The sequence below is a fragment of the Canis lupus genome, chromosome 1, assembly GCF_011100685.1.
Source record: "Canis lupus familiaris isolate Mischka breed German Shepherd chromosome 1, alternate assembly UU_Cfam_GSD_1.0, whole genome shotgun sequence".
Classification (NCBI taxonomy): Eukaryota; Metazoa; Chordata; class Mammalia; order Carnivora; family Canidae; genus Canis; species Canis lupus.
The window spans coordinates 74,557,282-74,573,317 of NC_049222.1; the positions used below are offsets into that span (position 1 = coordinate 74,557,282).

Here is a 16,036-nt window from a genome sequence, read left to right on the forward strand (position 1 = left end):
TGGAACTGGAGGGTATTATGCTGAGTGAAGTAAGTCAATCAGAGAAGGACAAATGTATGGTTTCACTATATGGGGAATATAAAAAATAGTGAAAGGGATTAAAGGGGAAAGGAGAAAAAATGAATGGGAAATATCAGAGAGGGTGACAGAACATGAGAGACTCCTTACTCTGGCAAATAGATATATTTAGTCATTCACCTATACTTAAATATTCACTTTTTTTATTGGTATGGTATATCTGAATATATATGAGTGCCATCTCTTTTATTGTTGAAGGTCTGGGAGATAGATGTTTTGGACTTGTTTGTTATTGTAATAGCTTTTTAAAAGGTTATTTCTTTATAAAGAACTTGCCATTTGAAAGTTATGACAATGAACTTAAACAAGGATTTATATCATAATCCTCTGATATGAGGATTTTTTTTTAAATAAACTGCTTGTCAGTGATGTTATTTTTTGTAGAATAAAACTAAAAATATGGGCAGCCTGGGTGGCTCAGCGGTTTAGTGCCGCCTTCAGTCCAGGGCGTGATCCTGGAGACCCAGGATCGAGTCCCATATTGGGCTCCCTGCATGGAGCCTGCTTCTCCTTCTGCCTGTGTCTCTGCCTCTCTCTCTCGATCTGTCTCTGATGAATAAATAAATAAAATCTTTAAAAAAAATAACTAAAAATAAATTTAGAGTTGTACATTCTTAAAATTTTTTCCTGTAACTATCATACCTTTTAATGTTTTCTTGATAATTTTGAGTTCTTCATCAGAATAAGGTCTTAGCTTATTCTGAAGTTATTATTATTAGATATATTTCTAAACTGTGTGAGAGCTAATACTCCATAGTCACAAAGAAACATTTTTGTGCAGGAGACTAGTTTTACATCTTCCTGAAGTTCGGGAGACTTTCAGTGTTCAGTGTATTCTTAAGATTTTATTATAACCATTTTGGCAGATTTTCTCATTCTGCTATATCAATAAATCAATAGAACACAGTTCTAATCTGCATTACCAATTTTTAGCTGAAACAGAGAAACTTGAAATTTAAATCAGTTAGTATAATTGGCTTCTTCTTTTAGAGTAGTGATAATATGGCAGGTGATACTGTGTCAGGCAACTTCTTACCATGATCTTTGTGGCCAGTGTACCTGGGGTCCCAGGCACCTGGCTTTATGTTCCAAATTTGTTCTGATTTGGTTACAGTTTGGTGCTATTTGCAGCAATTGTATTCCTTCATTTAATTACTGACAGGGAAGATTGTGGGATCTGTGTGTGGCTCACTCTTCTAGGTGAGTGGCAGGGATTTTAGGAATCTTCCTGTTGGTTGGTGTCTATTTTGTTGGACTGATTCAGGGGGAGATCAGGCCCTGAGAATCCTAGAGATTCAGGGTTCACTCTCTGTTTCCCGACACAAGTGTTCCCCTCCCCTCCACATTTCCTCTCCAGCTACAGAAGAGAGCACAGATTCTGCAGAATGTGCGAGTCCGTCGCCAGTTGCATTTTAGCTAAATTCCAGCAAGAGTGGATTTAAAAAATCTCCCTTGTACACAATTTCTGGCTTTTTAGATCTTTACTGCTGTTATTATGTTTATAAAATTATTTGCTTGAGGGCTAGAGAGTGACTTGATATCTTTTCTATATTGGAAGTCATAATATACATTCAGGATTTTTTTAAGTTTATTGGACTTGCAGCTGAATTCTACACAGTTATTTTCTGGAATTCGGACTTAAGAAATAGTAATTTTTGTTTTCTTATGTATTGGTAATTTTTTCTGTGTACAAAATATAGAGGAATGATTACTTTTATTTTAAGAAAGTTTTACCATTTTATACTTTTTTTCATCTAAAACTTATTTTTTTTTCCAAAACTTATTTTGGAGAAAGTTGTGCCTTGGCATATAATAATGAATTTTGGTGGTCACATAATGAATTTTGGTGGTCACACTTCTCTTTTATGATTTCAGGACAAAAATTGCTCAAGATATTGAGAGGCTAATACATCAGAGTGATATCATAGATCGAGTGGTGTATGACTTAGATAACCCAAAGTAAGTCTGTTGTTGCTTTTACTTTTATTAGTTGTATTTATACTCTATAAAGTTTCATTGTTATTTGTAAAATTTAAAAAAATAGCTAATTCCCTCCTAGCTTGCCCATGTTAAATTGGATATATTACAGGCTTTGTTTGTACTTAGGTAGACTTTTAATGGGCTTATAGTAAGAGAAAGATTACAAAGTGATGCTGTGTTTTAAAAAAAAATCTAAAATTACCTTCATTGGAGAGGGTGGAAATTTCACATGAAATGCTGCCTTGTCCTGTAATAGTGAGCCTTCATTTCCTTGGGACAGCAAATTACCATCTCTTTTAGAAGGAGCATATGCTTGCTAACTTCTCCATAGTTCCCACTACTCTCCTTGTCTCTTACCGCTTATGATGTGCATCGGTCCTTTTTATTACTTTCTTGACTTGTGAAGCCATTTGTTTATGATGCTTCATGCATTGGTGTTATTTACAATTTAGGGTTATCACTGATATCATCACATTTTAGGGTTTAAATATAAGTAAATACACAAAAATTGGAAATGATGATTGTGACTATTATCTCCTTAGATGAGAAATTTAATTAGCCCTCAATGGCTGACCCTCTCTCTCAATATTCTAATATTTTGGGGAGAATTTCACATCTTAACTGGTCTTTTTGGAGGAAATAAAACACTTTTTAAAGATCTTTGTCAGAGAAATAAGGGTAAAAGCTGTATCAAAGCTAATGATTGAATTTCGAATAATCTTAAAGATGAAAGCCAAATCTACCTTATTCAAAAATCTTAGTTATTTCATTCCTTTAATTATGTATCATACAGATCATGCAGATGTGATAAAAAGAGAAACTCAGAAACCCCGAGTATGGCATGCATACCAGTGCTATTTCTAACTCAAGTGCCTTTTGACAAAATCATTGATCTTCTTGGGGTCTTAGTTAACCCCTATTGAAATGTAAGCTCCAGAAGAGGAAGAATTGGTATTTAATCAGGGAAATGGGCAGACATACAACTAAAACCAGATATAGTACCTTATAGGCACTCAGTAAATACTTAACTAAAGTAGTGACTATGTAAAGTGCAGACAAAACCTTTACCTTTTTGGCACTAATAGATAATATCTGTTATTTAAAAGGTGAAAGATTTATATGATCTGAAGAGAAACCGGAGTATATAATATCTATTATGTAATAGAGCTCTATAAACTTAAAATATTTTCACCTGAGAACTACATAGTTTAATTAGAATTATTGTTACTCAGTAATATGAATTTTAAAAAATATATCTGGTCTTTGTATATGATTAGTGTTTAGGAATGACATTTCTTCAGTGAGGCAAAATTTCTTGTGATTAACATTCACTCTAAATGTGGGAATAAATCTCCACCTATAATTATAATTTTTATTTTTATTTTTATTTTTTTAATTATAATTTTTAAATCTATAAATGTTAGCCAGAGTTTGTGTTTTGCTTGTGTTGGTTATAATTTTTGGTTTATAATGGTATTTCATAATAATGAGATGGGTGGCCATGAGGTGGTATATTTTTAATTTGTAGCGTAGTTTTATTTATCTTTTGTTCACATTTTTACATGCAATGTATTTTATTATACTCACTTTAAAAATTCTGTTTAGTTACGCCATTCCAGAAGAAGGAGATATTTTGAAGTTTAACTCCAAATTCGAATCTGGGAATCTGCGCAAAGTAATTCAAATTAGAAAGTAAGTCATTTAAAATTTTCTCATTTTGTCTAAGCACAAATATTTTCCTAATTTTCATCAGATTTCTTTATTTTCTGTTTTCAGAAATGAATATGATCTTATTTTGAACTCAGATATAAATAGCAATCATTATCACCAGTGGTTTTACTTTGAGGTCAGCGGAATGCGACCGGGTGTTGCTTACCGGTTTAACATCATTAACTGTGAAAAGTCCAACAGTCAATTTAATTATGGTAAGAAATATTTTATTCCCCAAATTTAGAAGGTATGCAGGCATCATAACCGAAAGACATAAGTTTTTTTTTTAATTACTGACCATGTTTAAAAAATGTTCAGTGTTCCTTTGATTTTCTCTAGTTCTCAAAATTCACATATTTATTATGCAAAATCTGAAATAAGCTGAGCTTTGCTTTGTTGGTGAAAACCCTTTAAAATGTAATGAATATCTTCGACTTCATCCAAATTAAATATAACTAAAGGTTTGTTACTTATGCCGCATAAAATCTAGTTTTTAATGTTAGTTCATCTAGAAGAGAATCTTTTTAACTTTGAATAGTCTCATAAAAATGTGATAGAAATTTCAGGAAGGTCTCATGTTCTCTTCACTGGGTTTCCTCCAGTGGCTACATCTTCCATAACCGTAGTAGCATCACAGAGTGAGGATTTGACATTGGTGCAGTGTGGGCGCAGAGTTTCGTGCCATTTGATTACATTTGTAGATTCTTAAACCAGTCACCACAATCAAGATACAGAATACTTCATCACCACAAAGCCTTGTACCTTTCCTTGTCACCTTGACTAAGATGTTAGCTGTAGTTTTCTGCAAATTTTAAAAGATTAATGGTCTAGTTGAAGACATTTCCTTCTATTGCTATATGCTGAGGTTTTTTTTTTTTTGACATGAATGGATGCTGAATTTTGTCATATGCTTTGCATCATTTGGTCTGATCATGTGACTTTCTTCTTCTTTAGACTGTTGTTATGACATATTACATGGATTGAGTTTTGAATGTTGAAACAGCCTTTTTTTTTTGTAATCCATAAAAAATAAAACCCACTTGGCTATGGTGGATATTGAGCTATAGTTGTCTTTTTCTTTTTGTATTCTGTTTTTTTTTTTTTCCATTGGAGTTCAATTTGCTAACATATAGCATAACACCCAGTGCTCATCCCGTCAACTGCCCCCCTCAGCCTGTCACCCAATCACCCCAACCCCCCCCACCTCCCTTTCCACTCCCCCTTGTTTGTTTCCCAGAGGTAGGAGTCTCTCATGTTCTGTCATCCTCACTGATACTTCCCACTCATTTTCTCTCCTTTCCTCTTTATTCCCTTTCACTATTTTTTATATTCCCCAAAAGAATGAGACCATAATAATGTTTTTCCTTCTCCAACTGACTTGCTAAACTCAGCATGATACCCTTCAGTTCCATCCACGTTGAAGCAAATGGTGGGTATTTGTCGTTTCTAATGGCTGAGGAATATTCCATTGTAAATATAGACCACATCTTCTTTATCCATTCATCTTTCGATGGACACCGAGGCTCTTTCCACAGTTTGGCTATCGTGGACATTGCTGCTATAAACATTGGGGTGCAGGTGTCCTGATGTTTCACTGCATCTATATCTTTGGGGTAAATCTTCAGCAGTGCAATTGCTGGGTTGTAGGGCAGCTCTATTTTTAACTCTTTGAAGAACCTCCACACAGTTTTCCAGAGTGGCTGTACCAGTTCACATTCCCACCAACAGTGCAAGAGGGTTCCCCTTTCTCCACATCCTCTCCAACATTTGTTGTTTCCTCTCTTGTTTATTTTCACCATTCTCACTGGTGTGAGATGGTATCTCATTGTGGTTTTGATTTCTATTTCCCTGATGGCAAGGGAAGTGGAGCATTCCACTTCATGATTGAATTGTTTGTTTCTTTGCTGTTGAGTTTCATAAGTTCTTTATAGATCTTGGATACTAGCCCTCTATCTGATAGGTCACTTGCAAATATCCTCTCCCATTCTGTAGGTCGTCTTTTAGTTTTGTTGAGTGTTTCTCTCTCTCTTTTTTTTTTTTTTTGTTGACTGTTTCTCTTGCTGTGCAGAAGCTTTTTTATCTTGATGAAGTACCAATAATTCATTTTTGCTTTTGTTTCCCTTGCTGTCGTGGATGTATCTAGCAAGAAGTTGCTGTGGCCAAGTTCAAAAAGGGTGTGGCCTGTGTTTTCCTCTAGGATTTTGATGGATTCTTGTCTCACATTTAGATCTTTCATCCATTTTGAATTTATCTTTGTGTATGGTGTAAGAGAATGGTCTAGTTTCATTTTTTGGGCACGTGGCTGACCAATTTTCCCAGCACCATTTATTGAAGAGACTGTCTTTTCCAGTGGATAGTCTTTCCTGCTTTGTCGAATATTAGTTGACCATAAAGTTGAGGGTCCACTTCTGGATTCTCTATTCTGTTCCATTGATCTATGTGTCTGTTTTTGTGCCAGTACCACACTGTCTTGATGATCACAGCTTTATAGTACAACCTGAAATCTGGCATTGTGATGCCCCCAGCTCTGTTTTTTTTGTTTTTTGTTTTTTGTTTTTTTAATATTCCCCTGGCTATTCGGGGTCTTTTCTGATTCCACACAAATCTTAAGATGATTTGTTCCAACTCTCGGAAGAAAGCCCATGGTATTTTGATAGGGATTGCATTAAATGTGTACATTGCCCTGGGTAGCATCGACATTTTCACAATATTCTTCCAATCCATGAGCATGGAATATTTTTCCATCTTTTGTGTCTTCCTCAATTTCTTTCAGAAGCGTTCTATAGTTTTTAGGGTATAGATCCTTTACCTCTTTGGTTAGGTTTATTCCTAGGTATCTTATGCTTTTGGGTGCAATTGTAAATGGGATTGACTCATTTCTCTTTCTTCAGTCTCATTGTTAGTGTCTAGAAATGCCACTGGTTTCTGGGCATTGATTTTGTATCCTGCCACACTCTTAAATTGCTGTATGAGTTCTAGCAATCTTGGGGTGGAGTCTTTTGGGTTTTCTATGCACAGTATCATGTCATCTGCAAAGAGGGAGAGTTTGACTTCTTCTTTGCCAATTTGAATGCCTTTTATTTCTTTTTGTTGCCTGATTGCTGAGGCTAGGACTTCTAGTACTATGTTGAATAGCAGTGGTGAGAGTGGACATCGCTGTCGTGTTCCTGATCTTAGGGGAAAGGCTCCCAGTGCTTCCCCATTGAGAATGATATTTGCTGTGGGCTTTCCATAGATGGCTTTTAAGATGCTGAGGAATGTTCCCTCTATCCCTACACTCTGAAGAGTCAGGAATGGATGCTGTATTTTGTCAAATGCTTTCTCTGCATCTATTGAGAGGATCATGTGGTTCTTGTTTTTTCTCATGTTGATATGGTCTATCACATTGATTGCTTTATGAGTGTTGAACCAGCCTTGCATCCCGGGGATAAATCCCACTTTGTCATGGTGAATAACCTTCTTAATATACTGTTGGATCCAATTGGCTAATATCTTGTTGAGAATTTTTGCATCTGTATTCATCAGGGATATTGGTCTATAATTCTCCTTTTTGGTGGGGTCTTTGTCTGGTTTTGGAATTAAGGTGAAGCAGGCCTCCTAGAACGAGTTTGGAAGTATTCCATCTCTATCTTTCTGAACAGCTTTAGTAGAAAAGGTATGGTTTCTTCTATAAAAGTTTGATAGAATTCCCCTGGGAAGCCATCTGGCCCTGGACTTCTGTGTCTTGGGAGGTTTTTGATGACTGCTTCAATTTCCTCCCTGGTTATCGGCCTGTTCAGGTTTTCTATTTCTTCCTGTTCCAGTTTTGGTAGTTTGTGGTTTTCCAGAAATGCGTCCATTTCTTCTGATTGCCTAATTTATTGGCGTATAGCTGCTCATAATATGTTTTTAAGTCGTTTGTATTTCCTTGGTATTGGTGGTGATCTCTCCTTTTTCATTCGTGATTTTATTAATTTGAGTCTTTTCTTGTTTGTTTTTAGTAAGGCTGGCTAATGGTTCATCTATCTTATTAATTCTTTCAAAGAACCAACTCCTGGTTCTGTTGATCTGTTCCACAGTTCTTCTGGTCTCTATTTCATTGAAAATAGAGATTTTTGCTTGAGTCTTTATTAACTGTCTTCTTCTGCTGGGTGTAGGTTTTATTTGCTGTTCTTTCTCCAGCTCCTTTGGGTGCAAGGTTAAGTTTTGTATTTGAGTTCTTTCCAGTTTTTGGATGGATATTTGTATTGCAATGTATTTCTCCCTCAGGACTGCTTTTGCTGTGTCCCAAAGATTTTGAACGGTTGTATCTTCATTCCCATTAGTTTCCATGAATCTTTTTAATTCTTCTCTAATTTCCTGGTTGACCCTTTCATCTTTTAGCAGGATGCTCTTTAACCTCCACGTGTTTGAGTTTCTTCCAAATTTCTTCTTGTGATTGAGTTCTAGTTTCAAAGTATTATGGTGTGAAAATATGCAGGAGACAATCCCAATCTTTTGGTATTGGTTGAGACCTGATTTGTGCCCCAGGATGTGAGAAGGTTTCTCTCTATTCTGGAGAAAGTTCCATGTGCACTTGAGAAGAATATGTATTCAGTTGCGTTTGGATGTAAAGTTCTGTAAATATCTGTGAAATCCATCTGGTCCAGTGTATCATTTAAAGCTCTTGTTTCTTTGGTGATGTTGTGCTTAGAATACCTGTCAATTACAGAAAGCACCGTGTTCAAGTCTCCCAGTATTAGTGTATTATTATCTGAGTATGTCTTAACTTTCGTTATTAATTGATTGATCTACTTGGCAGCTCCCACATTAGGGGCACAAATATTCATGATTGTTAGGTCCTCTTGTTGGATAGATCCTTTAAGTATGATATAGTGTCCCTCTTCATTTCTTACTACAGTCTTTGGGATAAACTGTCATTTATCTGATATGAGGATGGCTACCCCTGCTTTCTTTTGAGGACCATTTGAATGGTAAATGGTTCTCCAACCTTTCATTTTCAGGCTTAGGTCTAAAATGAGTCTCTTGTAGACAGCAAATAGGTGGGTCTTGCTTTTTTATCCAGTCTGAAACCCTGCACCTTTTGATGGGATCATTAAGCCCATTCTCGTTCAGAGTTACTATTGAAAGATATGGATTTAGTTTCATAATACTTATTCAGTCCCTGTTTTTGTGGATTGTTTCCTTGGACTTCCTCTTTGTTTTACAGAGTCTCCCTGAATATTTCTTGCAGAGCTGGTTTGGTAGTCACATATTCTTTCAGTTTCTGCCTGTCTTGGAAGCTCTTTATCTCTCCTTCTATTCTGAATGAGAGCCTTGCTGGGTAAAGTATTCTTGGTTGCATGTTCTTCTCATTTAGGACCCTGAAAATTATTACCTGTCAGCCCTTTCTGGCCTGCCAGGTCTCTGTGGAGAGGTCTGCTGTTAACCTAATGCTTCCCCCCACAAAGATTAGGGATTTCTTGTCTCTTGCTGCTTTAAGGATTTTCTCTTTATCTTTGAAATTCCCAGGTTTCACTATTAAATGTTGCGGTGTTGAACAGTTTTTATTGATTTTAGGGGGGAATCTCTCTATCTCCTGGATCTGAATGCCTGTTTCACTCCCCAAGTTAAGGAAGTTCTCAGCTATGATTTGTTCAAATACATTTTCTGGTCCTCTGTCCCTCTCGGCGACGTCTGGAACCCCAATTAAATGTAGATTTTTTCTTCTGAGGCTGTCATTTATTTCGCTTATCCTTTCCTCATGATCTTTTTTTTTTTTAAGATTTTATTTATTTAAAAAAAAACCGATTTTATTTATTTATTCATGAGACAGAGAGAGAGAGAGAGAGAGAGAGGCAGAGACATAGGCAGAGGGAGAAGCAGGCTCCATGCAGGGAGCCTGATGTGGGACTTGATCCTGGGTCTCCAGGATCAAGCCCTGGGCTGAAGGCGGTGCTAAACCACTGAGCCACCTGAGCCACCTCATGATCTTTTAATTGTTTTTCTTTTTTATCCTCAGCTTCCTTCCTTGCCATCAACTTGTCTTCTCTGTCACTGACTCATTCTTCTACCTCATTTAGCCTCGTTGTTAGGACCTCCAGTTTGGATTGCATCTCATTTAATTGATTTTTAATTTCGGCCTGATTTGATCTAAATTCTGCAGTCATGAAGTCTCTTGAATCCTTTATGCTTTTTTCCAGAGCCACCAGTAGCTTTATAATTGTGTTTCTGAATTGGCTTTCTGACATCGAATTGTAATCCAAATTCTGTAACTCTTTGGCAGAGAGTACTGTTTCTGATTTTTTTGTGGTGAGTTCTTCTTTCTTTGCTCTGTGTAGAGTGGCTAAAAGTGAGTTGTACTTGGTAGAATTGCACTCTTCTGTCTGTGGGGTTCCAGCTGTTCTCTCTTTAAGTCTCAGGCCGAATTCATAGGTTTTCAGGATGGTTGGAAAGTTATCGAGGTAAGTTGGTGGGGACAGGTGACTTGGGGACCTTACTCTTCCTCCATCTTGCCCTGTCTTTCCCCTCCCCCTCTCTTTCGTCATGATGTCATGGTAATATTGACCTTCTAAAATGGGTTGGTAAATGTTCCCTCCTCTTGTTTTTTGGAAAAGCTTGTGTATATTTGGTGTTAATTCTTAAACATTTGGTTGAAGTCTTCAGTGAAACCATGGGTCTGGAAGGATTTCCTTTTTGATAGTCTTTGAATTCCAAACTAAATTTCTTTTAATAGTTTTAGGGCTTTTCAATAGCTTCAGTGAGTCATGGTATGTGGTAGTTTGTGCTTTTTTTAGTAGTTGATCCGTTTTTTCTGAATGGTCAAGTGTGTTTGTAGATTTGATCATAGTATTCCCTTATTACTTTTGACGTCTGCAGGGTCTGTAGTGACACCCCCTTATAGATTCCTGATAATAGTAATTTGTGTTTTCTTTTGTTAGTCCTGCTAGAGATTTGTCAAATTTATTGACCTTTTCAATGAACCAACTTTTGATTTCATTGGGTTTTCCCCGTGAGACACTTTTTAAAAACTCTAGTGTTGTACCAGCAAAAATATTAAAGTTATTAAAAGTGTGAATATGATGATGCTTTTTAAGGAGCATTTATGAAAAGTATAGCTTTCACAAATTGAAGAGGTTGTACTCAGTTGGCATTATTTTTGTGGAAGATAGGAAATTGTATACTCTGGATGATTTCATGTGTGGGATAAAAGCTTTAGTCAGATTCACTGATTTAATGCAATAATTATAGGAAGGTAAGGTAGACAAGATTAATGTCTGGTTAAGTTATAAACTTTTTTTAAAGTTTTTAAATGTTTTAAGTAATCTAATTTTAAATAATTATTTTAAATAGGTATATTTTGACTTAGGGGTCAGTGGTTATATTTTGCATGAAAAGTCATATGAATATTCTTGATACAAATTTATTTCACATTCTTTATTTTTAGGGTTTTGGGGCATACCTAGTAATCATTAAATGTTATATTTCTTAGAAAAATTTATTTTTGACCTTAAATCTTCATATAATTTTTAAAAATTACCTTATTTAAAACTCATTTAGAATATTACAACAATTAAAGAACCTCATGTTTTCCCTATTTAACTTGTAAGTATAATGCTAACATCATATTTTAGAGGAGAAAAGGACAATTAAATTGAATTATGTTTGTATTTTGGGTTCTCCTTAAGAGTATATAAGTATTAAAAAAGCTTTCTATTCCTGAAATGATAGTCAATATAATTTTCAAATTGTAGAGCTATAGGTAGATGACATCTTTATTAACTAGTTATTTATTCACTTTTATAAAATAGTACTCTCACTACTTTAAACTTTATTAAAGATTTTAATTTTTAAAATTAAAAGCTTAACAGAGGTGCCTGGGAGGCTCAGTCAGTTAAGGGATGGAGTCTTGATTATGGCTCAGGTCATGATCTCAGAGCTCCATGTGGGGCTTGATCTCACAACCTCCAGATCATGGTTTGAGCTGAAATCAAGAGTGAGACACTTAACTGAGTGAGCCACCCAGGTGCCCTAAGCCAAGGGTCTTTAATTTGGGAAATCTGGTAAATTAAAAACTGTTAGGGGTGCTTGGATACTTGCCTTCGGCTCAAGTCATGATCCCAGGGTTCTTGGGTGGAGTCCTGAGTCTGTTTCTCCCTCTCATACTTGCTCTCTCTTTCTTCCTGAAATAAATTAATTAAAATCTTAAAAAACAAAAGAAAAAAAAACAAAAAAAAAAACAAAAAAACGGACATTTAGAGAAGAATCTGTAGGAAGAGGAGAAAATCCACTGGTTAGCATTTTGTTACCTATCCTCAAACTTATTCACATAATTTAAAATTTAAATTGTATCTTTTTATAGATTGAGATTACAGTATGAAAACTCACTCAGAACTATTTTTACTGTACAACATTTTGTAAAAAATCCTTCCATGCCTTTCAGTGACATCACTACTAATGTTAATATAATATTCTATTGAGTATTGTACAATGATTATTTTGATAGCAGTTTGGGAATTTAAATTTTCAGCATTTTGGAATTGAAAACTGTGCTGCAGCTGATACCCTTAATTATTTTTGTGTGTGTATGTTTTTGATTATTGCTTTGCCATAAAGTCCTCCAAGTAGAATTTCTCAAAGAAAATGATGAACTAGGGAAAAGGGGTACTTTTTGTGCTGGTAGGAGTATTAAATTAGTTCAGCCTTTTTCAAGTGCATTTGATAATGTGCTTTCACTGTTTATATTTTACTTAATCTATCTAGGATTTATTTTGGTATATTCTGTGCATTTGGGATCTAACTTAATCCTTTCATAAGTAGTTAAGCAGCTACAACTGAACCCATTCTTTCTCCAAAGGGTTTTAAAAATGTCAATAAATTGTTTTTTTTCTCAAATATTTACATTTATAACTCATTTGCAACTCTGTTCCTGACCCTCTAGTAAAAGAAGGGCAGGAAATACTGCTTAGAAGACATTGTATGTGGTTGCTCTGTGGTAGCTCTTAAAACCGGTCTGATAAGTAAAAACAGATTGGAAACTAGTTGTAAAAGATATCACTCTTACTTGTGCCTGCTTCTTGACTTTTTGAATCTAGCTTGAATTGTTTTGACCTCCGAGTCATTATTATTATTATTTATCCCCTCTGGTTTGAAACACCTCAATTTTCAAAAGCTATGGACTAGCATTTGTTTGGGGGCTCTTTGTTGCTTTAGTACCACTTGATTTTTATTATCCTGACTTTTCTGTCTAGTGTAATATTTTTGTTGCTCTAGTATCACTTTGTTGTGTAACTTGACCATATAAAACAGCTAACATAGTCTTTTTTAAAAACAGTTTTAAGAATTTTTTCTGCCTATTTTCCCAGAATAGTTTATTCTAAGTATTATTCAAATAGTTTCATCAAGTGCTAAAAAGTTTCCATTGCACGAAACTTGTATAATAATCTGAGAGAAACTGATTTTCTTTTGAGAAACTGAATTTTTTTATATTAAGTCTCATTGCTTAAGAAGATGGGATAGTTTTGTTTATTAATTTTTTTATGCTCTCACTTAAGTTTTTAGTTTTCTTGCTGTAAGTTCTGTTCATTTCTATTTACCTTTAAGTACTTTATGTGGTTTTTTTGTTTGTTTCTCTTATGAAAGAGTACTCCTTGTTTTCAGAGTTGTTACTACTTATAGTTAAGAAAGCTATCAAGTTTTAATATGTTCATTTGAAAATCAGCCTCCTTATCGGACTTTCTTAACTAGTTTTCATAGTTTCTCAGTTGATACCGTAGATTTTCTTGGTAGGGGCCTAGAATTTTTCCTTATAATGTGTATCTTTCATTGTTTCATAGGTTTTAGATAGAAAATTGAGAATGTTTAAAATAAAAAGGAGACATTGGGCATCCTTGTTTTATTTTGACTTTAATATGAATGTTGCCAGTATTTACAGTAAACACACTAGCTCTTGTTTTGAGTATAGATTCTTTCTCACAGTAAAGAATTTCTATTTTTACTAACTTTTAAAAAACAGAAGTATTTTATTTTTGCATTTATTAATATATTTGACCATATAATACTATGAGCTGTTAGCGTGTTATATTAATGCTCCTACTATCAAATCATTTTTCAGTTTCAGAAATAAATTCACTTTCCCATGTAAATTAATCTTTTAATATACAACTAATTTTGATAGAATTTTGTTTAAAGGCTTTTTTAAGTTAGGCAAGTCAGTTTCCTTTTTGGAGGGCTTTGTCCAGTTTTGGAAGCAAGCTAATGCTAACTTTGAACACTTAAATGGAAAGGCTTTTATTTCCCCACCCTGTGTTCTGGAGCAGTTTAATTAGCATTTAAATGTCTTCATGAAATTTGGAAAGAATGTACCTCTAGAACTATCTGATTGTGTGTCCCTTTTTGGGTGGGAGGAGTAGTGTCTGGATAACGTTTTCAGATATCTGTGACTTAGTTCATTCTATCTTTTAAGATTTTATTTATTTATTTGAGAGAGAACTCACACATGTGCTCTCTGTGGGGAGGGGCAGAGGTAGAGGGAAAAGCAGTCTCCCCACTGAGCAGGGATTCTGACATGGGGCTCGATCCCAGGACCCCAGGATCATGACCTGACCTGAAGGCAGATGCTTAACCTACTGAGCCACCCAGGTGTCCCTAGTTTTCTATTTCGTATTATGGCAGACTTGGTAATTGACATTTATGTCTTACATATATAGTCTTATATATATGACATTTACATTTTCAAAATTCACTAGCAGAGATTTCTATATGATGTGTGCAGTATGTGTGCTTGCTTGTTACTCTTATTTCCCTTTTTTGTGTGTGCTCAAAACCCAATCTGTTATTTTAAAAACCTAGGTCTTGGTTTTATTTATTATTTCCTTTTTTAAAGTTTTTTATTTATTAATTTTTCCCTTTCCCCTCTGCTGTTTGACTTTTTCTTTTTAACTTTATCCAAATTTAGTTTTGTATTATGATCCTTCATTTACAGTTTGAATTTGCTCTTCATTACAACTTATTTATGTATCCCTTTCCCCTCTAGATTTAATATTAAGGCTCTTTGTTATTTTGTAGATTGCCTCTCATTGTATATAGTGTTGGTATCCTTTTTGATCCAAGGATTATTTAGGAAAACATATTTGTAGTTGGTTAGATTTTTTTAATTAAAATTCTTCTCATTACTTTAAAGTTTTAATGCATTTTGTTCACATATAAAATTTATGTTTATGGAATAGTTTTTTATGGCTTAATATCTATCCAGTTTTTTATTTCATGGGCACTTGGAGACTAATATATATTCTCTACTGGCAATATAATTTAATATACTTAGTGTTATAAGTCCCATTTATTCAGTGTTCTGTGTCCTTATTTTTACCTTCTCTTTCTTGCCTAAGAACTAAAAAAATTGTCTTTCAGTTCTGTTGTGTTTCTGTCAGTTCCTCATTTACAAAAACATTTTTTCCCACCTAATCAGTATTATTTGGCATGTAGTTTATGACTTTTCCATATTCCTTTTGTATATACCATTTAATGGCATAAAATAATAGCCATACTTCAGCATCATTAGCCTTGAATTGTTTTTATACTGTTTTGGTTTGAATTTGCTTGATATATCTTTGCCTATTGTTTCTTAGAAATAGAGGTTGATTCTGTTTTTTGACCCTGTCTTAACATGATTTTATTGAAAATTCTTTTTATCATTGACATGTTTGGTTTATCCTACTTTTTTGCTTCTTTATTGTTTTATCTGTTATTCTTTAAGGGACTTCAAGGTTTAGTCCAACTCTTTTTTAGCTGTGGTAATCCAAAATATGTTTATAAAAAAATAGAGTGTGAGGCATATTGTGCTTTGGATTTTTCTCAGTCCTACTCCATCTACCTTGAGTTTGGTAGAGATTCTTCCCAAATTCTGACAAGTGGTCACTTGTAAATTCTCTTTATTTCCATATATTAGTAAGTAATTAGAAAGTTGGTTATAGCTGTGAAATGAGCTCTTAGGCAGATACAGTTTTTTAAGTGAAACTCCTATCATTAGTTTTGTTAAGTTAGTACAACATAAAGGAAATCTTGGTTTGTCTTAACATCAATAGAAGAAGGAAGGGGCTGATATTTTAGTAAACTGAAATTCAACATTTTAAGAAATTGCAACTAGCTGTGTAATATTATTGTCATCAGATTTATTTTAATTTCACTTCAGGGATGGTACTGATGACTGAAAATATTTGCTCTGGAAACTTGTTCAATCCAGAAGGATTTGTTTAATTGCCATACAGGATTGAAATCAGGAAATAATACTAATTGGTTTTAATTAATTAAT

At 34.5% G+C, this 16,036-nt stretch overlaps 1 protein-coding gene across 5 annotated transcripts in view; it reads left to right on the top strand.

Annotated features, from left to right (window-relative positions):
- Positions 1-16,036, top strand: part of AGTPBP1 (ATP/GTP binding protein 1) — a 180,053-nt gene that overhangs the window by 117,912 nt on the left and 46,105 nt on the right. For all 5 annotated transcript variants that reach the window (XM_038526945.1, XM_038526944.1, XM_038526943.1 and 2 more), the window contains 3 exons: positions 1,954-2,037; positions 3,664-3,750; positions 3,835-3,983. In XM_038526945.1, coding sequence (XP_038382873.1) covers positions 1,954-2,037; positions 3,664-3,750; positions 3,835-3,983 — 320 coding nt within the window. The remainder of the gene's footprint in view (positions 1-1,953; positions 2,038-3,663; positions 3,751-3,834; positions 3,984-16,036) is intronic.